This window comes from Macrotis lagotis, chromosome 1 (assembly GCF_037893015.1).
Source record: "Macrotis lagotis isolate mMagLag1 chromosome 1, bilby.v1.9.chrom.fasta, whole genome shotgun sequence".
Classification (NCBI taxonomy): Eukaryota; Metazoa; Chordata; class Mammalia; order Peramelemorphia; family Peramelidae; genus Macrotis; species Macrotis lagotis.
The window spans coordinates 799,180,350-799,202,657 of record NC_133658.1 but is presented as its reverse complement, the minus strand read 5'-3'; the positions used below and the strand labels follow the sequence as shown (position 1 = coordinate 799,202,657).

At 39.0% G+C, this 22,308-nt stretch overlaps 1 protein-coding gene across 1 annotated transcript in view; it reads left to right on the top strand.

The window, feature by feature from the left end:
• P4HA3 (prolyl 4-hydroxylase subunit alpha 3) overlaps window positions 1-22,308 on the top strand; it is a 74,655-nt gene that overhangs the window by 39,277 nt on the left and 13,070 nt on the right. The window contains exons 5-10 of the mRNA XM_074216858.1: window positions 2,366-2,417; window positions 9,386-9,549; window positions 10,724-10,900; window positions 14,605-14,669; window positions 17,289-17,448; window positions 18,163-18,225. Of these exons, the coding sequence (XP_074072959.1) occupies window positions 2,366-2,417; window positions 9,386-9,549; window positions 10,724-10,900; window positions 14,605-14,669; window positions 17,289-17,448; window positions 18,163-18,225 (681 nt within the window). The remainder of the gene's footprint in view (window positions 1-2,365; window positions 2,418-9,385; window positions 9,550-10,723; window positions 10,901-14,604; window positions 14,670-17,288; window positions 17,449-18,162; window positions 18,226-22,308) is intronic.

The window sequence follows — 22,308 nt, the reverse complement described above, 5'->3', positions numbered from 1 at the left end:
CTTTAGATGCAGAAGCTTGTACTTCCTCATCTTCAGATTGAGTATTTTGATCCTTCTTGGGATCATAGACAATATATTTCTCAATGGTGTTCCATTTTTTCTCTGTTTACTCATTACTCCAGCCTGTGCCTGGTTTTGGGGTGCTTCCTGAGCTTTTTAGTATTTTTGGGATACTCCGCCACAAGGATCTCAGTGTATGAAGCTCTGTCTTCCCTCCTGGTCTGTGAATGACCACAAGTGTACCCCTCTGCCACGGGGTGGAGGTGGGGGAGGGCCTACTGTTCTATGGGAGTCCTAGACTGTGATCAGGATCTGAATGTGGTCAGAGCCCAGAGTCCTTTTCCAGGTACAGAGGACAGACCTCAGAAGTTTCTCTCTACTCCCCTACCTAGGCTGAGCACTCAAGGCTCTGTTGCCTGGGGGCTCCTGCTTCCTGGCTCTTACTGCTTCTATTTCCTGGATCTGGACTGCTCGCTGAGTGCCCTGAGGGCTGGGCTTCACAGGCTTGCTCTGGCAGAGCCCCCCCCCCCAACCAGTTTCCAAGTTGTACCCCGTACTCCCTGTGGCGTAGGTCAGGAAACTGCCCTGGGTCTGCCTCCAGGAGGCTGAAGTTCCTTCACTCTGGTGGGTTGTCCCTCTAACCCCATAGAGTGAAGCCTTTCCACTATTTTCCAGGTTACCTTGGGCTGGAGAATTGCCTCACTGTATCCCTCTGTGGGTTCTGTCTCTCGAAAATTTACAGTCCTTATTTTATACGTTTTGAGAGGGAATACCTAAGAGAGGCTCTTCTCCTGTCATCATCTTGGCTCTGCCCCATCATGATTTATTTGTGACAATTTCCTATAGATCTTGGATCTTGGATTTTTCTCCATCATATTTGATACAAATGTTTTAACCACTCTATGATGCAGTGAGTAGAGCACTGGCCCTGCAGTCAGGAGGACTTGAGTTCAAATCCTACTTCAAATATTTACTAGCTATGTGACCTTAAACAAGTCACTTAACCCTAATTGCCTTGCACCCAGGGCCATCTCTATTCATCCTGATTCATATCTAGTCACTGGACCCAGATGGCTCTGGAGGAGAAAGTGGTGACTTAGCACAGACACCCCCCCCCAATTTAAATTCAATTCATGTGTATGTCATGGCATCACCTACCTCATGTCAGTATATTCTTTGAAAACAAAAGGCAAACATCATTATTTCTATCCATATTCTTGACTTTATTTGTTTTATTCATACAAAAAGACTTTTTTAAGTTTAGAGTTTGGGTGGGGTCTTTTGGTAATTGAAATGGTTTGATTTTTGTTTTATGGTCTCCTTGGTTCTTTCTTTGGTTAAGAATTCTCCTCCAAGTGCCCTCCTCTTGTCCTCTTGTCCTTATTTTTATGACTGGATCTTTTATATTCAGGTTGCATATCCACTTTAAGTTTACTGTGGTACAGGCTATTAAGAATTTCTCTAGAAAAATCTTTTTGAGAAAACTTAATAGATTTTATTGACAACTTTTGTTTTTATGTCAATAATTTCCAGATGGAACTTTAATTTCCTCTATTCTCATTTTAGAACAAAGGAAAATAAGCCAAAAATAAAACAAGAACCTTATATAGTGATCCTCTCAGGCAATGTATGCAACATTCTCCTCCTGTAGTCCCCTACCTTCTGGCAGGAGAATAGAGGTCTAAACCTACTTTTTTGCTGTTTTTCAGCTTTCCCAGCAGTTCCTGCCCAAAAGGATATCTCAATAATTTATTTGTACAATGTGACCTTGTATGACATAGGAGAAAAAATACTGGTTATGGAGTCAGAGAACCTGAGTTCAAATTCTACTCCTGATACTACTTGTATAATCTATAAAATGAGGAGGCTACACTGGATTGCCTCTGAGATGCTTTCCACTATAGACCTAAGATCATAGAAGAGTGGTGAGAAGTTTTCATGTAAAAGGGGAAACAGAAGCAGGAACTTCCTTGGGACCACACATTGAGATGCGGGCAAGTCCTGGATTAGAACAAGCATCGTCTCAGTTTCTAGGCAATTCTGTCCATCTCAATGAGCTTCCTTGTTTACCTGTGGAGAGAAATATATTGGAGGTATTTACCTAGAAGACATAGCAGGATGTAGGGAAAAGAATGCTGGTCTTGAGAGTTCTAATACTGGTTTGATACTCATACGATACTTAATTCTGGAAATTTGGTTTCCTCATCTGTGAATTGGGGCTAATAATATTTATATAATATCCTTCACCAGTTACTGGGTAAAGTTCTTTGGAAATCATAAAACAGTACAGAAAATTATAATTATTATTGGCGTTTGCTATGCCTAAGACATTCTCACTAATCATGTTCTTTCCTCTTTGTTGTAGGCAGGAAATATTTCTTACGCCCTCAGTCTCTCCAAAGAGTTCCTTCGCTACAGTACGTAATGACAAAAAAAAAAACCCAAAAAACTACTGGTTTACTGGAAAATTTCTATTCCTGGAGGAAAGTGACTGGGAAAGTAGTGAGCTTCCTGTCACTGAGGCTGTTCAATCAGGATGAGTCTGTTTCAGGGTTATACAGTAGGAATCCATGTGGGAGGTTGGGACTTTTGACTTCAGAGTACAGAGCTTACTGATGATGAAACTCCTGCTAGTGTGATTTATCTCCTTTTCTACAATTTATAACTTGAGAGACAGCCTAGGATACTGAGAGTGCCTTGCCTAAGGTCACACAGTCAATATATTCAGAAGTGGAATTTGAATTCAAGCCTTCTTGGGACTGAGGCTAGTTCTCTAACCACAATGACATGCTGACTCTAAGGAATTAATGTAAGTAGCAGTACAAATAAACTCACATGTATGTGCCTTTTGTGAAGCAGGCCTGGAAGTTACTGCCATTGTTCCCTAATTACAGATTCACAATCTGTGCCTAATAGGGATTCATGGATTTCCAGTAAGAAGGAAAACGATCATCTAATCTAATGCCCTTATTTTACAGAGGAGAAAACTGAAGTTCAAAGATTAAGTAATTTTTTCCCAAGACACACAGGTAGTCACAATTTAAGTGGTTCCAAATCTCACTTTCTCTCCTCTTCTCCAAGTTACCAGACCAAGGCCACACAATGACTGTTAGAGCTGGGACTGAACTGAGTATCCTGGCCCCAGGCTGGAACTGAGCTGGGTATCCTGGTCCCAGCCTGAGAATGAACTGAACATCCTGGTCCCAGCCTGGATCTGAGCTGGGTATCTTGGTCCCAGGTGGCAGTCACTCTTTCCTCAGTTCCACACTGACTTTAACCATGGTTTTTGATTCTAGAATTCTAGGTTTGGGGGCTTTCTTTCATCTCTACAAACTGAATGTAGGCATTACAGTGAGCAATTATTTAATTTTTTTGATACATGCTTCTAATTTTCTGAATATTTCCATTTCAAATCATATGTGCCTGTGTGTCAATAGAGTGGAGCATACATTTTAAAGTTTGTAATTGTTAAGGAATCTTTTCCCCCCTCCCTGCACCCCTGTAGTCAGACCTCAGTGTTGGCTGAGGTATGAAGCAAGTTTTGGGGGTGGGGTTAGAGAGGAGAGGAGAACACAAGTCAAATTCAGGGATGTTTTAGATGCTGGAGATTTGGGAACAGATCTGGAACTGAGAGGCATCAATGGGAGCTGTGTGTGAAGGAGAAAAACTCTGTGGGATTCTCTCTGTCTGTTTACCTAAGGATATCGATTTTTCCTCTGAATTCCACTGTCTTCCTGTGTTTCTGTGTCCTGCCCTATCCAACTATGGGGGATCTTCTCCAAGCTCCCTAAATGAGAATGGTCCCTCAGTGACAGCACTTCAAGAGCCCTTGGGATGGGGATGAAAGAACACTAGATATAGAGTCAAGAGACTCGGGTTCAAGGTCCAACCCAGACATTTCTTAACTCTCTGGGGCAGGAGTGTATAAAGGAAAAACTTTGTCTCTGGAATCAAGGGAACTTGCCTCTGGTAATTTACCTGCGTGCCTTTGGCAAGTCACTTAACCTTTCTAAGCCTCAGTTCCTCCCTTGTAAAATGGCGGTGATATCATCTGGCTTGAACTCATGTGACCTTGAGCCTCAGTTTCTTTATCTATAAAAGGGGAGCATTTACACCTGTCATACCAACCGTTTAAGGCTATTGTGAGAAAGGTCATAGAAGCATGAGAGCAATTAGAATTTATTTAATTCAATTCCTGAAGGGTAATATGCATAAGAGATGATGAAAGTGTCTTGGAGTTAAGAAGACCTAGATTCAAGGCTCACCTCTGACATAGAGATAGTAGTGACTAGAGAGCATGATGCCCAGAATTAGGAAGATTCCTCTTTATGAGCTCAAATTCAGCCTCAAACACTTTCTAGCTGTGTGACCCTGGGCAACTCAATTAACACTGTTTACCTCAGTTTCCTCATCTATAGAAATTTAAAAAATCATAAAAAGCTAGAGAAGGAAATGCAAACCAGTATATCTTTGCCAAGAAAATGCCAAATGAGGTATAAAGAATCAAACACAACTGAAAAAAATCCAAAACTAATTGAACATAAGATATCTATATAGATGTATACGTGTATATTTAATCCCTAACTAAACCCCTGAAAGTTAGCATATCATAAGGGTTAATGAACCTGCCTTGTAGTCAAAAAGACCTGAATTCAGGTTCCATCTCAAGTACATTCTAGCTATGTCACCCAGAACAATTCCTAAACCAATGACCCCAGCTAATTCTCTTAGATTTCAGAGAAGATGCTAATCTGCATCCACAGAGGGATTTTTCTCTCTAGGGAGTTTACTATAACTATGGAGGTCTCTGGGCTTCAATTTCCTCATCTTTAAAATGAGGCGGCTAGGTTATATAATTTCAAGGGCTCCCATTTAATTCTAGTAGCTAGGAGGCACAGTGGCTAGAGCACTGTGCCTAGAGCCTGTAGTCAGGAAGACTTAGGTTCAAATCCATCCTGACTCTGGACAAATCACTTAACTTCTGTGTCTCAGGTACTTTATTTGTAAAATGGGGATAATAATTACCCCTTATCTTCCAGGGTTGTTGTGAGGATCAAATGAGATAATAATAATTTTAAAAATCACTTAACACAGTGCCTGTGACACCTAGTAAGCACTATATAAATGTTAGACATTATTATTATCGTTTTCTCATCTGTAAAATGGGGTCTCTATACCTCACAGGAGTTTTATGAGAAAAGTTAATTTGCTAGTTATTACAGCATTTTTAGAAATGTGAACTATTATTGTTGTTTGGAAAAACAAGTCCCATTGGGCATTTTGGCTGAACTTCCAGCATCAGCTTTCCTCTCAGACTTTCCTTAATCCTAACAGGATCTCATTCTGATCACTCCTGATGACTATTATTTTATTTTATTTTATTTTTTTAGGTTTTTGCAAGGCAATGGGGTTAAGTGGCTTACCCAAGGCCACACAGCTAGGTAATTATTAAGTGTCTAAGACTGGATTTGAACCCAGGTACTCCTGACTCCAGGGCTGGTGCTCTTATCCACTGTACCACCTGGCCACCCCAATGACTATTATTTTAAATTGGCTCCTCTTTCTATAATATCTTATAGGTTAGCAAGCCTGTTCCCTACTGCTACCCTCAGAAGTTGAGAATGTGGGATTGTTGTTTCTTCTCCCCCCTTCCCCCAAGTTACAGATGGGTATGTGACAGATGCTGTGACTTAGAAGTGACTTCTCTGTGTAGAAGTCTCCTCCCTTCTTGAATGTGAACTTCAGTGAGGACAGGCACTAAACTTTTGATCTTCCTAACCTCCTAGCTTGGTGCTCTATGTGAATTAATAAATTTTTCATGCTTGTCATGACATCACTTCCCTGATATTCTGGTCTTCTTCAAAAATGAAGAACAAAACATTATATATATATATATATATATATATATATATATATATACATATATGTATGTATATATATATATATATACATATATATATACATACATATATAAATCCTGTTGAATACATGGATGAGAAAGCTGAACCTTGGAGAAGTTGATGATTCCACATGTTGGTACTAGAAGGCGATGTAGAAATCTCAAAGTAGAATCCCTTCTTTATTGAGAAAATAGAGAAGTAGAGAGCAAAGGAGCCTTACTTATCCAACATCAAGCATCAAATTAGTGCCAGGGAAGGATTAGAACTAGGTTTCTTGGCACTTAATTCAATGCATTAAAAAAAAATCAAATGATGCTACACTATCTCTTTTATGCTTTCTCACCATGTATCTGAATTAAGATGGGAAGGCAGGTATTGAACCCCAGGACCTCTAACTCCAAAACTGACTGCCACTAGAGTTGTACTTATTTAGTAGTTCTTATAACCACTTCTTGAAGTGGAAGTTTAATAATAATGTTTTATTTTTGGAGATATGGTGGCAGAGAGAATATTCCTATTGTTGCTATTATTAAGAAAACTTAAAGTATAATTATTAAAGTATTATGACCCTTCTAAATCACTTGCCTTAGTGGTTAGCAAGCTATATGAGATGACCAGAACTTATATCCTTAAATCCTCAGGAGATAACCCTTGACCCAGCAGGAATAAAGGTTCGTCCTACAGGGATTTTTCAACTAGATGGTGCAGTGGATAGAACGCACTGAAATAATGAAGACTCATCTTCCTGAGTTCAAATCTGACCTCAAACCCTTAACTAGTTGTGTGATTCTGGACAAGTCACTTAACTCTGCCCCAGTTTCCTCATCTGTAAATAAACTGGAGAAGAAAATGGGAAACCACTTTAATTTATTTGCTAAGAAAATCCTAAATGGGGTGAAAAAAAGTCAGACATAACTGAGCAACAGCGGGAGGTCCACTGCAGCTGCCCTTGATCTCATTTTTTTGTTGTTTTTATTTAATTTTTTTCCTGATCTCACTTTAAGTAACATCTTTAGTCTCTTCCAACTCTAAATCTGTGTTCCTAGAAGTCCAAGAGTTGTGGGGTACCCAGACCCTGAAACTCAAGTTCAAGATTTTTCTGAAGTTTTGTGTGTGACAGTGAAAAGTGAACTCTGTTTTGGAGTCAAGAGATCTGAATCCTGACTCTGCTACATACTACCTACATAACCATGGCTGACTATAATAGCTAACATTTATATAGCAATTACTATATGCAAAGTACTTTGCTAAACCCTTTATAATTATGAATTCATTTGATCCTCACAACAACCAGGGAAGGAAAGAGCTATTATTATCAACATTATAGATGGGGAAATTGAGGCAGGCAGAAGTTAAGTAACTTGCTAAGGGTCACACAGCTAGTAAGTGTCTAAGGTCATAATTGCACTCAAGTTTTTCTGATTTCAGTCCCAGCACTCTATCTATTGCAACTAACCTTCCCTGGATTTCAATTTCCTCATCAGTAAACTGAGGGTGACTGCTAAAGTCTCTTCTAACTCTAAATCTATGGTCTTATGATGCAATTCTCTGTTAATTCTTTTATTTAGGAATAAGAGGGAAGATCCATATTTATGAGGCTTAATCTAGACCTTATCTAATATCTTAGTTCATATGTAACCTAATTCTGGGATAGAAGTTAACAGGAAAAGGAACATCTGAATCTTAGGTCCAATGAACATTACATGTAAAAAAGACCTTAGAGATCATTTGATCATTTTTATAAAGAAAAATGAAGCCCACCTCTTAAAATGAAATTTTATTTAAAGTCCTATACTTGGGTTCAAAAATCAAATATACAAGCAGAGTATGAAGAGATAGGGCTAGACAATCACTCCTGTCAAAAAGATATAGCAGTGTTCTTGAACCACAAATTCAACATAAATCAACATTTTGTCAATATGGCAGCAATGGGACCTAGCTCTATCTTGGGCAGCATTCAAAGGCATACAGTCCAGAACAAGAGTGATGATAGTTCTGCTGTCCTCTGACCTGATAAAACACCATAGAGGGGTCCAATTCCAGTGCCACATTTAAGGAAAAACCTTCACAAAATAGATGACACTCAGAGGGATCTGACCAGGATGATAAGGGGTCTGGAGATTATAGGGTTGATTGAAGAAAACTGGAATTGTATAACTTGTAAAAAAGAAGATGGGGGGAGATGTGATGTCCATTTTATGTGTATATTTGAAGAGATATCAGGGGGATAAGGGATTCATTTTTTAGATTCACCTCAAGCATGTACAACTAGGAGAAAGAGGTAGGAGTTGTAGAGGGGCAGACTTTGGCTTGAGAATCCTAACAATAAGTCCCATCCAAAAGTGATTGAATGGACTGCTTTAGAATGTGATAAGCTTTCCCTCATTGGAAATCTTCAAGCAGAGACTGAATGACCATATATTAGGAACTCTGTGGAGGTTCCTCTTTGCAGTACAGTGAGTCTGCTTGGATTGCACAGATGGGAGACTGGGCTTCAGAGAGAGAGGAGGGGAATTTCTTAACTAACTCATAGAGTAGTTTGGGTTGGGAAATGCAAGCACTGGAACTGTACTTTCATCTGCTATTTCCCAATCTAGAGTAATTTCTACTACACCTAACTAGCTGTTAGCAGGGGCAGCTAAAAAAAATGCACTGAAACTTGGAAACCTAATCAACCATTATAGTAGCCATGTGGAATTGATTAGATGATGATTAGACCACTCAACAAGATTCAACCTAGAGTTGAATTGAATTGAAAAATATGAGCTTTAAGACCTGGATCCAATACTTATTAGTGGCCTGACCTTGAATGAGTCATTTACCCACCATGAACTTCTGTTTTCTTCTTTGTAAAATGAGGATAAGAACTTTCATCCTGTCTACTTCACAGTGTCTTTGGGTGTCAAATAAGAGAATGTGGTTCAGGTGGAAAAAATTCGAGACTTGAAGCAAGAGGTCCCGGGGTTCAATCCTGGCTGTGCCACTTCTACCTGCAAATCCTTTCATCTTTCTAAGTCTCCTTACTGTAAAATTAGGGAATCCTATCAGATCTGAAAATTCACTTGCATCAGGGGCAGCTAGGTGGTGCAGTAAATAGAGCACTGGCCCTGGAGTCAAGAGGACCTGAGTTCAAATCCAGCCTCAGACCCTAAATACTTAGCTGTGTGATCTTGGGCAAGTCACATTGCCTTGCAAAAAAAACCTCTTAAAAAAAACCCCTCAAAATTCACTTGCATCTCTAAATCTATAAGCGGATAGATAGATGGGTAGATAGATAGATATCTAGATAGATGAATAGATGGATGGCTAGATGGGTAGATAGATATCTAGATAGATAGATGAATAGATGGATGGATAGATGAAAGTTTGACTAGATAGATAGATGATAGATAGATGATAGATAGATAGAATGCCTTGAAAAGTCTTAAAACAATATAGAAATGGCAATGATGGTTATTATAATTCCTTGTAATGGCTTCTTTCAGATCCAAATAACAAGAGGATGGCCAGGAACATTCTAAAATATGAAAGGCTATTGGCAGAGAAATCCAGTGTGACAGGACCTGAAGTGGCCATCAAGAGACCTAATGTCCCCCATCTGCAGACTAGGGACACCTACGAGGGACTGTGCCAGACCTTGGGTTCCCAGGTACCCCTCCTCAGCATGAAGATTGGAATGACAGGCCAGAATGAACTTCTGTTCAAAGAAGTGGAGTAAAAGACAAGACAGAAAAATGAAATAATATGAGCCAATGATAAATCACAGTTTTTTAAAAAGCTAATGAGATCTTAGGTTGCCATTAAGAGTCAGCATGTCTATGGAAAGGCAAGGGGGTATTACCTTCAGACCTAGGCTTCATATGTTAAAAAAGAGATTGGCAAGTTGGAGAGTGTCTACAAGGTTTAGCTTCATCTACCTTATCCTATCAGAAATCCTTCCTAATCTGCTTCATTATTAGTTACCATGTCTTCCCAATTAATATATATATATATAAAACATATATATATATATACATATATATATATATGTATATATATATATATATAAAACACACACACACACACTTATCTGCTTCCCTGTTATATTCCAACAATAACCTATTAATTGCTTGAGGACAGGGACTGGATTTTAGTTTGTTTTGTCCCTGTGTTTGTAACACCTTACATGTAATAGGTACTTAATAAATGTCTGTTAAAGTGGCTTAGATTGGAACAGGTTGTCTCAGGAGGTGGCAAGCTTCCTGTCGCTAGGGATCCTTAAACAGAGGGTTTTTGGATTTGGTTTTTAAAATTTTAAGCAGAGGTTTAATGACCTCTTTTTGGTGATGATACAGAGGAGATTCTTGTTTAGTCAATCAGTCATCAAGCATTTATTATGTACCTACAATTTACCTAGTACTATGTTAAGTGTTAGGGTTACAAAGAAAAGCAAAAGCAGTGCCTGCAAAAAGCAAGTCTCCCATTCTAATGATTCCCCTATTATACAGCCTGCAAACAACTATATATAGATAAGATGTATACAGTGTGAATGGGAGGCAGTCCCAAAGGAGAGGCACCAACAATGGCAGGGACTGGAATTAGACTGATATCCTCAGAGGTTCCTTTCATTTCTAGTATGATATGATTTTGTGACCAAGTCAGTGACCCCAGATGAGCCCTAGGAAGGGGAGCTGGACTCAGGATGAACAACTAAATCATGTTTGTGGAGGGGCAGAGGCAGTCAGTGCAGACTGAGTTTTCGGAAGACTTAGCACTCTTATTGGAACTGGTGTTGTTCCTGAGCCCATTCTTCTCTCACATTTGTCCCCCTCTTTCCCTCCCAGCCCACCCACTATCAGATCCCAAGCCTCTATTGCGCCTATGAGAATAATGGCAGCCCCTATCTACTGCTTCAGCCTGTCCGGAAGGAAGTACTCCACCTGGAGCCCTACATCGTTCTCTATCACGACTTTGTCAGTGACTCCGAGGCCAAGAAGATTAGGGGGTTTGCAGCACCCTGGGTAAGTGTTCCCAGTGCTTGACGGGAGCACAAACTTGGGACTTGCAGAAGGAGTAGCTTGTGTTTAAAGAACCACAGGCTAGGAAGGATGTTGATAATGTAGAAGGTCCAGAGGAGGGCATCCGAATGACCAAGGAGTGTTTCAACCACCTTAGGAGGATGAGTTGAAGGAACTGAGGATGTTTAACATAGAGAAGATAAGATTAAGGGAAAGAGTGGGAGAGGGAGTGGGGGAGGGTCATATGATAGTAGTCTTCAAGTATTCAAAAGTCTGTTACATTGGAAGCTGTATTAGATTTATCCTCCTCGATCCCAGAGATCAGAACCAGGAGCTATTATCAGCTCCTAACAACTGGAGCTGCCCTAGTGGGAGATGGACTGGTCCAGGAGACAGTGAGCTATCCTTTGGTGGGGATCATCCAAAGAAAGGGCAGATGACTATTTGTTGCTATTTTGGAACAAGAATTCTCTTTCAGTTGGACTAGATGATTTCTGAGGTCCCTTCTAACTGAAATTCTGTGTGTATGGCTTCCTTCCCTCCTTCCTTCCTTCCTTCCTTCCTTCCTTCCTTCCTTCCTTCCTTCTTCCTTCACTTCTTTCTTCTTTCCTTCTTTCTTTTTTCCTTTCCTTCGTTTCTTCCTTCCTTCATTCCTCCTATATACTTACTCATAGGTTAGAGATGCACCAATACTCATACACACACACACACACACACACACACACACACACAGCTACTTGTTCACAGTTCACATCTTTCAAGCATCTGCTATGTGCCAGACACTGTGATAATCACTTTACAAATAGTATCTCAATGGATCCTTGCAACAACTCTGGTAGGCAAGTGCTCTTATTCTCTCCATTTTACAAATGAGGAAACAGAGATTAAATAATTTGCCCAGAGTCACACTAATGTCTGAGGATAGATTTGAACTCAAGTCTTCCTCAAGCCTCATGCTCTATCCATTGCACTACCTATTATATTACATATAATATATAATTATAATATAAATAAATATATAATATGATTATAAAATATAATAAAATATACATATATCTTTAAAATAAACTATATAATAGAAATTCCATTTTTAATATAATTCTATTGCTATTTTTATGTATTGAAATATTTATTTTTGTTGAAAATTAAGTTCATGATAAAAAAGAGAAAATATATGCAGCCATATAAACTTTCCCTTCCCCAACCAAAGAGCCATTTCTTGCACCCCCCCCAAAAGAAAAAAAATTGTTGAGCAAAACTAACCGATTCATCTTCTATATCTGGCAATATATGCAGGGTTCACTACCTAGAGTCCCCCACCACTACAATGAGAGACTCACACCCTCTTCTATAGAGACAAACTTGGTCTTTATAATTTCATAGTTAGATTCAGAAAACAAAAGCATACTGCATGCACAGAATCCTCTCCTTGTGTTTACAAGTCTAGAGTTACAAAAGTCTAGGGAAGTACAAAGTTTGGATAAGACCAGGTCCCTGCCTTCATGGAGCTTTTGGGGGAAATACAATCCCCACATCCACCTATTGACATTCTTTTCCTTTTTCAAGGCTCAGCTCAGGTACCACCTCCTGCATGTAGAGTTCATTGTCACCTACACCCAGTCTCCAGCCATTAATGATTCCTCTCCTCAGATCTGTCAAACTACTCTAACTTCTCCTATATACTTGCTCATTTTCTAACTTATATTATAGTTATTTGCATGCATCACTCCTCTCCTAGATTTTGAGCTTCTTACTTCCTCTGGTATTGTCCATGAATGTATTGCCCATGAATGAATGAATGAATGAACAAACTTTTATTAAGACTTACTATAATCCCAATCACTGGGGATACAAATATATGTGAGAAAGTCTCTGCTCTTAGGGAATACACATTCTAATTAGGGAAGACAATATGTCTAAAATTCAACTTTTGGAACAAAAGAAAGTTCCAGATGTCTTGAGACATCTGGAGAGTAGTGGCAGGGCTAATGGTAAGGCCCCAGTGAAATGATAGGTATTATCATTGTTCTTCATTCTCAAAGAAGACCATGACATCAGGGAGGTGATGTCATGATATGCAAGTGAATTGAATTTAAGAGCCAGATTCTGTGCAAAGTCACCAGTCTTACTTTCTCCTCTGGAGTCATCTGGGTCCAGTGGCTAGATATGATCTTGGATGACTGGGAGTGATAAGTATAGTCAAAGAGCAAATGATAAAGGCTGGTAGAGCAATGGCAGGACTGTGTTCCTCCAGCTTCGTGGAGTGGAATAGATAATGATTCCTTGATCCCCAGGTCATGTCAGCAGCCATGTCAACTCTGTGGGGCAGTGGTCTATAGGGGACTAGACAAAAGCACTATAGAGAAGGGAAAGGTGATCTGAGTGCCTGAGTGGAGCAAGAATTGTGTTTTCCTTTTCACAGGGGTGGAAATGGGGGATAGGGAGACAGTATCCAGGGATTGTTTCATTTTTAATCTTTGCATCTCCAGGACCTAGTTCTTAGTACATAATGGGAGCTTAATAAATGCTTGTTGATTTATTGAGAGTGGGGAATTGTGTTAGGATTATTTTCATTTCTGTGTGTCCCTATTATCTAATACAGGGTTTTGCATTTGGTTAGAATTTAATTTAAAAAAAATAAATTTTAAAAATTGGATTGTTATTCCCATTTCATAGATGAAGAAACTGAGATCAGGGGTGCAACATGGCTTACCCAGATTCATGCAGCTTGCTACTGGCAGAGCTGTTCTGCATTGTTGAGTTATCATGTGTTAAGGAAGCACCATTTGCAACTACAGGAATGGGATGAGAAATGGTCTTAGTGGTGGTGAGACAGCAGTTGTGGGTAGGGATGTCCTAAATGGGAGTGTTTGAAGATAATGATCAGCTCTTAAGTTAATAGGAACCTGGAAATGAAGGCCAGTCCTGAAAGTGCTTCAAGTTGGAGGGAGAGAAATATCCATTAAATGATCTCGTAGGAATTGGGTTCCTTGGCATGTTAAAATTGATGCTTAGGGTCAGAGATTACCTTGAGAAAAGTTTAATATTAATATTAAATACATAATATTAATATTAAATACATAAACCATACAAGAAGAGAGAAAATGGGCTGTATATGTGAATCCATCAAATCTGACCAAAATTGCATTGTGTTTACTTTATATTTATTTAATGTACTGTTGTTTTCCTATTAGAATATAACTTCCTTGAGGAAAGGATTTTTTTGTCTTATTCCTAATATTTTGTTTAGTTCCTAGTGTAAGATAGGAGTTTCACAAATATTTATTGAATTGAGTTAAAATGTCATATGATTTGGAGCTAAAAGGAATCTTCAAGAGCCTCTCAGCCCAACTGCTTTATTGTACAAAAGAGGGAACTGAGGCCAGGAGAAAAGTAAGTCATTCAAGAAGAGCACTTTTCATTTCTAGTGATCTGCAGGTTATGAAACTGTCTCCTCTAAATGGTAGTTCCAGGATGATTATCCCCATTTGACAGATGAGGCTCAGCATGATCAATGGCTTGGGCAGGGTTCACACCTACTAGTAATGTGAGGGCTAGGATTTGAACCCAGATCTCTCCTGACTCCTCTACCATGCTCAACTCTGATTCTGCAATACATGATGCTTCCAGAAGCACATGGGCAGCTTCCCTTTGCATGGTGACCTCCTCCTCCTCCTGCTTCCCCCCCCCCCTCTTCTCCATGCCAGCTGCAGCGGTCTGTGGTGGCTTCCGGGGACAAGCAACAACAAGTGGAGTATCGCATCAGCAAGAGGTAAGACAGCTGGATATGGTCCAGGTCCTCCCCTCTAGGAGCCTTCTATCTCATTGACACACTCTCTTGTCAGCCAGTCTGGTGAGGAGGGAGCTCTGGGACTGATGAAAGTAATTTCAAATTTTTATGTCATGTTAAGGCTTGGGAAGCAGTTTGTATACATTTGTGTCCCTTAATCTTCTGTGAAGTTCTGTGAAGTAGATACTCTTCTTCTTATTATCTCCCATTTTATAGAAGAGGAAACTGAAGCACAGAGATGGAAAATGACTTATTCATGATCACACAGATAGTAAATAGTCAGTGGGACTCCTATCATTGATCATATATAGAAGAGACAGTGATTACTGAGCACAATCCAGAGTTTCCAAACTTTTTCCTTTCAAAGTTTCCTTAGTGTTTTTATTAAAACATATGTTTTCCCCACAGTGACAACTAGGCCAAAAGAAATATGTAACAGTTCTATTTACCAAATGGTTAGATTTTTAAAAAATTAACTATCATGCAGTACCCTTGTAAATTCACTGACTGGCACAGAATTTGGGAACCTCAAGCCTAATCCCCTCATGTCTAAGAATTCCCATGCTCTACCCTTCATACCCCCTTGGGTCAGGGGAAAATCAATGTCTTCTCAGTGTAGTCTACTGGTTTTTCCTTATTTTTATTTATTTTATTACATTAAAAATTTTTAACAAACAAAAAAATTTTGAATTCCAAATTCTTTCCCTGTCTTCTTCCCTTCCTCTCTCCCCAACTTGAGAAGGAAAGTAATTTGATTTCTAATATACATATCAGGTCATGTAAAATATATTTCCATATTAACCATGTTGTAAAAGAAAACACAAATAAAATCAAACAATAAAAATACAGAGTGTTTAAAAATATTTAATCTGCATTCAGAGTTAATCAGTTCTCTCTCTGGATCCCTTGGAATTGTCTTGGATCTTTGTCTTGATCAGAAAAGCTAAAATCTTTCACAGTTGATCATACTTATAATATTCCTATCATTGTGTCCAATGTTCCCCTGGTTCTGCTCACTTGATTTGTAACAGTTCTTGTTAATTCTTCCCAGGTTTTTCTGAAAGCATCCTGCTCATCATTTTTATAGCATAATAGTATTCCATCACAATTATTTACCACAACTTGTTCAGTCTTTTCCCCAATTGATAGGCATCTCCTCCATCTTTTACCATCACAAAAAGAGCTGCTATAAATATTTTTGTACAAATAGTTTATTTGATTGGGGGGGGGGGGGTACAGAGTAAGCAAAGGTATTGCTAGGGCAAAAGGTTTGCATAGTTTTATGGTTCCAAATTGCTCTTTAGAATATTTGGATCTTACCACAGTGGATAGAGCACCAACCCTAGAGTCAGAAGGACCTGATTTCAAATATGACTTTAGACAGTAATTACCTTGCTGTGTTTGGTTGTAAGAAATGACTCTTCGGTTGGGGGGAGGGAAAGTTTATATGGATGCATATATTTTCTCTTTTTTTATCATAAACTTAATTTTCAACAAAAACAAACATTTCAATACATAAAAAGAACAATAGAATTGTATTTAAAACCAAATTTCTATTATGTAGTTTACATTTAAGATATATAAGATATATTATAAAATTATAAAAAGATGAAGACTATCTGCTTTAAAATTCTAGCCCAGATCCCTGTTGCTGTCACCTAGGGACATCCTGATGACCAGAATGTTCACAATCTTCTTTTCTATTCCATTCCTTCCCCCTTTCAACACCTTGACCTTAAAGTTCTGTAAGGTTCTTCTTTCCTCCTCCTCAAAAAGTATAGGTGTGATCATACCTTAGACTCCACCTCCTGAGTTTGCCCCAGATATCAAAATTCCTGGTTATGACTGCCACATTTGCCTTCATCAGTGACAGCAGAGAGAACACAGCCTTAGAATGCTGAATTTTATAACATTGATAAGAATGTTAGTGCCAGGCCCACCATCTGGCCAAAACCTTTCACTTTACAGAAGAAGAGGAAACTGAAGATCAGAGAGAGAAAGGTGACTTGGCTAAAGTCATGCAAATAGAGAAAAGACAAGAACTATAACCCAGGCTTCCTGACTCCCCAGTTCAAAGTCCTTTCCCTTGCAGGGAAATTTCCTTGATTGGTAGCTCAATAGGAATGTACTAAGGTACCTAAAAATGTGCCAACACTGTGTTAGTCCTCAAGAGATTTACATTTTAATGTGAGAATAGAAGAATATATATAGCATCTATACAAAAATATATCATGTATCAGTATGTATGGATCACATAGAAAGTTAGTACAGGGTAACTTTGGAGGGGCAGGTGTTAGCAGATAAGTAGAATCTTGAAAATTTTCATGTGGAAAGAGAGGCTACCAGGAAGGAAACCAGGGATTCCACAAGGTAGAGGTGAGGAAGGAGAGCATTCCAGGCAGGAAGGAGGATTATCTAGAACTTTTTGCTTATGGGACTAGGGAAATGGTTACAAGGAAAGAGTGATAAGAGATTATCAATTTAGAGTGAAGTCTCCCTGGTTTGTGAGGCATTCCTGCCTCCAGGGAGCTGGCTGCATAGAAGACACTGGTGGAAAAAGAGGTAAGGATTCCTGATGGATCAATGTGCTGTGTATTTCAGTGCCTGGCTGAAAGACACTGTGGATCCGATGTTGGTGTCCCTAGACCGCCGCATTGCAGCCCTCACAGGCCTCAATATACAGCCCCCCTATGCTGAGCACCTCCAGGTAGTGAATTACGGCATTGGAGGACACTATGAACCTCATTTTGACCATGCGACTGTAAGTAGCTGAGCATGTTGGGACTCACACTCTTTGGTGGGAAACAGAGGGGAGACTGTTTTCTTGAAATATCTCAAACTTCAGGGCTCAGTCACCCAGGAGATATTAAAATCTTAAGGCAACAGTTAGAACCATAGAAAGTCAGAGCCAGAAAGAACCATAGAAGAAAAAAATAGAATATCAGAACTGGAAAGGGACCTGAGAGAGGTCACTTAGCCTCACCCTCTTATCTCAAAGAATAGAAAATGGAGATCTACCCACAGAGAAGTGGGTTGGTGGCCAGTTAGTCTAGAACCCAAGATTCAGAAACACAGAATCTTAGAATTTTCAGAGTCAGAAGGCATTTCAGAGGCTCTCTAGTCTAATCTGTACCTGCAAAGAAATCCACTCTACAAACATTCTCAACAAAGTGATGTAGAGTCATTCAGGGTTACACAGTTAGTAGTGGCAGAACCAGGATTCCAACTTGGTTCTCTTGAAGCCAAATTCAATGGATCTTCAAGATCACCAGTAAATTCATCTGCATTTCATCTTGAGCATCTGCTGAGAGAAATAGAATAAGGATAGATTGCAAAGGATAGATTAGCTAAGTCACTCAGATGAGAGGGAACAGTTTCACCCTTGGTGCTGGCCCTTTCCTTTACATTTTCATCTTCCCATAGGTCTGGTGAATTATCATCTACATTATATTCTACTTTGACTCTTTCATTGCAGTCGCCAAGTAGCCCTCTGTACCGAATGAACTCTGGGAACCGGGTTGCAACCTTCATGATATATGTGAGTGTGGACAGATCAGAGACTTCTCCTAACAGAATGTTGATTATGATACTTGAGGGCATCAATTGATAGAATTCACCTGCTTGCTCATCATACTCATTCCCATTCAGACCTATGACTAGTGCTTTTCACACTCTAGTTGAGTAGCGTGAAAATCTTCCTAAAATCAGCTTTTTGGTTTGTTTGTTTGTTTTGGGGTTTTGCAAGGCAATGGGATTAAGTGACTTGCCTAATAAATGTCAAGTGTCTGAAGTTGGATTTGATCTCAGGTCCTCCTGACTCCAGGGCCAGAACTCTATCCAATGCTGAAATTATTTTTTAAGACAAATTCCAATATGGGGACATGGGGACCTGTAGAGTGGAGCAGACTGGGTTACACAGGGAAAAATGGGGGTCTTTTGTCCTTTGTTCTCAAAGAGGACCATGACATTAGGGAGGTGAGTGAGGGGGAGTTGTGCTAAGTCAACAGCCTCACTTTGTCCTCCAGAGCCTTCTGGGTCCAGTGGCCAGATATGGATCAGAATGACTCGAGATGGTCCTGAATGCCAGGCAATTTCTGCAGTACTCTTTATAATCTGTTGTCCTGCCTGGGGTAAAGCCCCGATTTTATCTTCTTGGGGCATGCTTTTGCTCCTAGTACTTTGAGGTTTTCAGAAGTCATAGGAAAATTGACGGCTTTTAGCATCCCTGTTTTACAGTGTAAGAAACCAAAGCTTAAAGCAGGAAGTAATTCACCCATCTAGTTGGTGTCAGAGTTAGGATTTGCCACATTATCACCTTAGTGGTGATATTTCTACTACATCATTCTGCTTCTCATTTTATGACTTACAAACAGCCTTCATCACAGAGACCCTATGAAAAAAGCAGTGTTTTTGACAGGGATTATTATCCCCATTTTACAGATGAGGAAAGTGAGGCTCAAAGACAAGAAATGATTTCAGTTCCAGAAGTAGCTATGTGGTACAGTGGATAGAGTGCCAGGCCTAGAGTCAGAAAGACCTGAGTTCAAATCTAGAAGTCACTTAACTTTTGTCTGTTTTCTCAAGCATAAAATGTAGATAATAATAATAATATCTATTCCCCCAGGGTTGTATCAAATGAGATAATGTTTATAAAGCACTTAGAGTGGATAGAGTACTGGCCTGGGAATCAGGAGTACCTGAGTTCAAATCTGGCCTCAGACACTTAATAATTACCCAGCCGTGTGGCCTTGGGTAAGCCACTTAACCCCATTGCCTTAGAAAATCTAAAAAAATAAAAATAAAAATAAAGCACTTAGAGATGATGATGATGATGATGATATTAATGTTTGTCCTTTGTTCTTGAAAAAGATTATGACATCAGGAGGTGATGTCATGACAAGTAAGTGGATTGATTTGAATGAGGTGCTGCTCACTTTCTCTTCCACTAGATATGCATCAGGGTACTGGAGATGATCCTGGATAGGAGACAATCAAGGTTTAGTGACTTACCCAAGGTCACACAACGAGTAAACAAAATTCGAACTCCCATCCTCCTGACTCCAAAGCTGGTGCTCTATCCAAAGAATTACCTAGCGGTTCCAAAGCCAATGCCTGACACATATTAAGCACTTATATAAATTCTAGCTATTATTATTAGATTAGATATTTGGGGTTTTTAAGAATGTTTTTATTTAACTATCTTTGATTACATGTAAAACAATTTTATCACTCATTTTATAAACAATTTTTGAGTTCCAAATTCATTCTCTCCCTCTTCTTTGAGAAGTCAAATAATTTGATACAGATTATACTCATGTAGTCATGCAAAACATTTCCATATTAGTTGTGCTGAAAAAGAAAACACAGATCAGAAAAAGAAAAAAAAAGTAAAAAAAAAAAACCTGTATCCAGACTCCATCAGTTCTTTCTATGGAGATGGATTGCATTTTTCATTAGAAGGCCTTCAAAATTGTCTTGGATCATTACATCTCTGAGAAGAGATAAGTATTCAGTAAGAAACTTTTAAATCACTTGGCAGAATTGCTGACACATGGTATTCATATCTGTGCTTCATTTTCTTCCCTTCACTTCCAGAGTCTTTAGTGAAATTTCAGACACAAATAATTTCTAGCCTTCTTGGATGTTTCATCCTAAATCCTCATTTTTCTTTTCTTTTCCTCTTGTTTAACTATTTGAATTTTTTTTTGTTAATTGTCAATGATAATCAGGTAGTAGCTTAATAAATACATTATTATAAATTATGAATAAATAATAGAATTTATCCTTAAAAAGGGAGGCTTATGGTATTGTATAAATTAAGGAATTTTAACAGACTATTATTATATTGAGTCCAAATGTTATTTCAACAAATAGCAAGTTATTCCTGATTTTGTGACTTTTTAAAGTTTGTAGAATACTTGCCCTACAACCCTAAGGGTAGGTAGTATTTCATTTTGCCAACAAAGACCCTGAGGTTTAGAGAGGGCAAGTTACTTGGTCCCAACTATTAAGTGTTAAAGATTGAGTTTGGTCTCTCATTTCCTAGCTCTGTCTCTATAAGACCTCTTAAGGAAACCCTGACCATCCTATAAAACTGGTTCCTTTACAATTGAATGGCTACTAATTAAGAAAACAAAAATAGAATAATGAAAGGGTATAGGCAAGATCTTGGTATCCATCTCAGGGTTGTCATGAGGAACAAGAGAGAGGATATAAACGTATGAATGCGGTTGCTAGACGATCATAGTGCAAAGAAGACCAGGCCTGGAGTTGTGAGTTCAAATCCAGTCTCAGATGCTTATTAGGTATGTGTGACCCTGGGCAGGTCCCTCCACCCTGTTTGTCTGTTTCTTCATCTGTAAAATGAGCTAGAAAAAGATATGGCAAAACACTATGGTATTTTTGACAAGAAAACCCTAAATGGAATCATGAAGAATCAGACATGACTTAATAACAAAAGTGCGAATGTAAACTCATACATTCTGATCATCTAGATGGGACCTGAAGATGACAGACATCAAAGCAGGATAAGGTACATGCCATGGGGAAGAGTGGAAAATGATCACAATGGGACATTGATTTGTATAGCAGAGCTGGCATGGAATACTAGACTAAAGTTTATTGGGCCTGGACCAGGAGCCCAGGGTTGGACTGAGTTAGAGGGGCAGGGATAGATCTGAGCATTTTAAGGGCAAGTCCACGGACAAAGAGGGTCATCTGTCTTTATTTGTCTGATTCTCCTTATCTCTTTCTCTATTTACTTACCTACTCACATGTTCATTTATTTTTTTATTCATTCATTCATTCTCCACCATTTATTTCTTTATTAATTCTTTCCTCCACTCACCCACCCACCCTCTATTTATTTATTTGTTTGTTTGTTTATTTATTTATTTATTGCTCAATCTGATTTCCCATCACATAGGGACTGGTCTGATACTTCCAAAACTAGAAATTGCTTAGGGACCACTTCCTATCAATTCTCTAGGAAGCAGAAGCAGGTATGATTTCCAAAGGGAAAGGGAAAGAAATAAATATGTAATCAGCAACTACATGTCTCAGGCACTATACAAGGGGCTTTTTAATTATCTCATGTGATCCTCACAACAACTCTGGGAGGTGTGTGCTATTTATTATTCTCATTTTATGTTGAAGAAACTGAGAGAGACAACAATTACAGTAACTTGTCCAGGGTCACACAACTTGTGTCTGATGCCATATTTGAATTTAGGAATTCTTGATTCGAGATCCAGGACTCTGTCCATTGTGTCACCTAGCTGGGAAAGAAACAGTTGTAGGTTTGAGCCTGGTGAAGTATCTGAGTCAACTAGTTAACCACGTTTGATTCAGGATGAATATGATCTGATGATCTGATTATTTGAAAATCTCCTAAAACATGTGTTAGCACTCAAAAAAGTGTGCGTATCTGTGTGTGAAAGGGAAACAGATGCACAGACACAGGTAGAGAGACAGATATAGTCAGAGATGGAGAGACAAAGAGACAGAGATGGAGAGGGAGGAAAAGGGAGAGGGAAAGATAGGAAAAGACAGAGAGATAGACAAAGAGGGAGAGGGATAGAGAGAGAGACACAAAGAAGAAAGACAGAGAGGGAGGACAGAC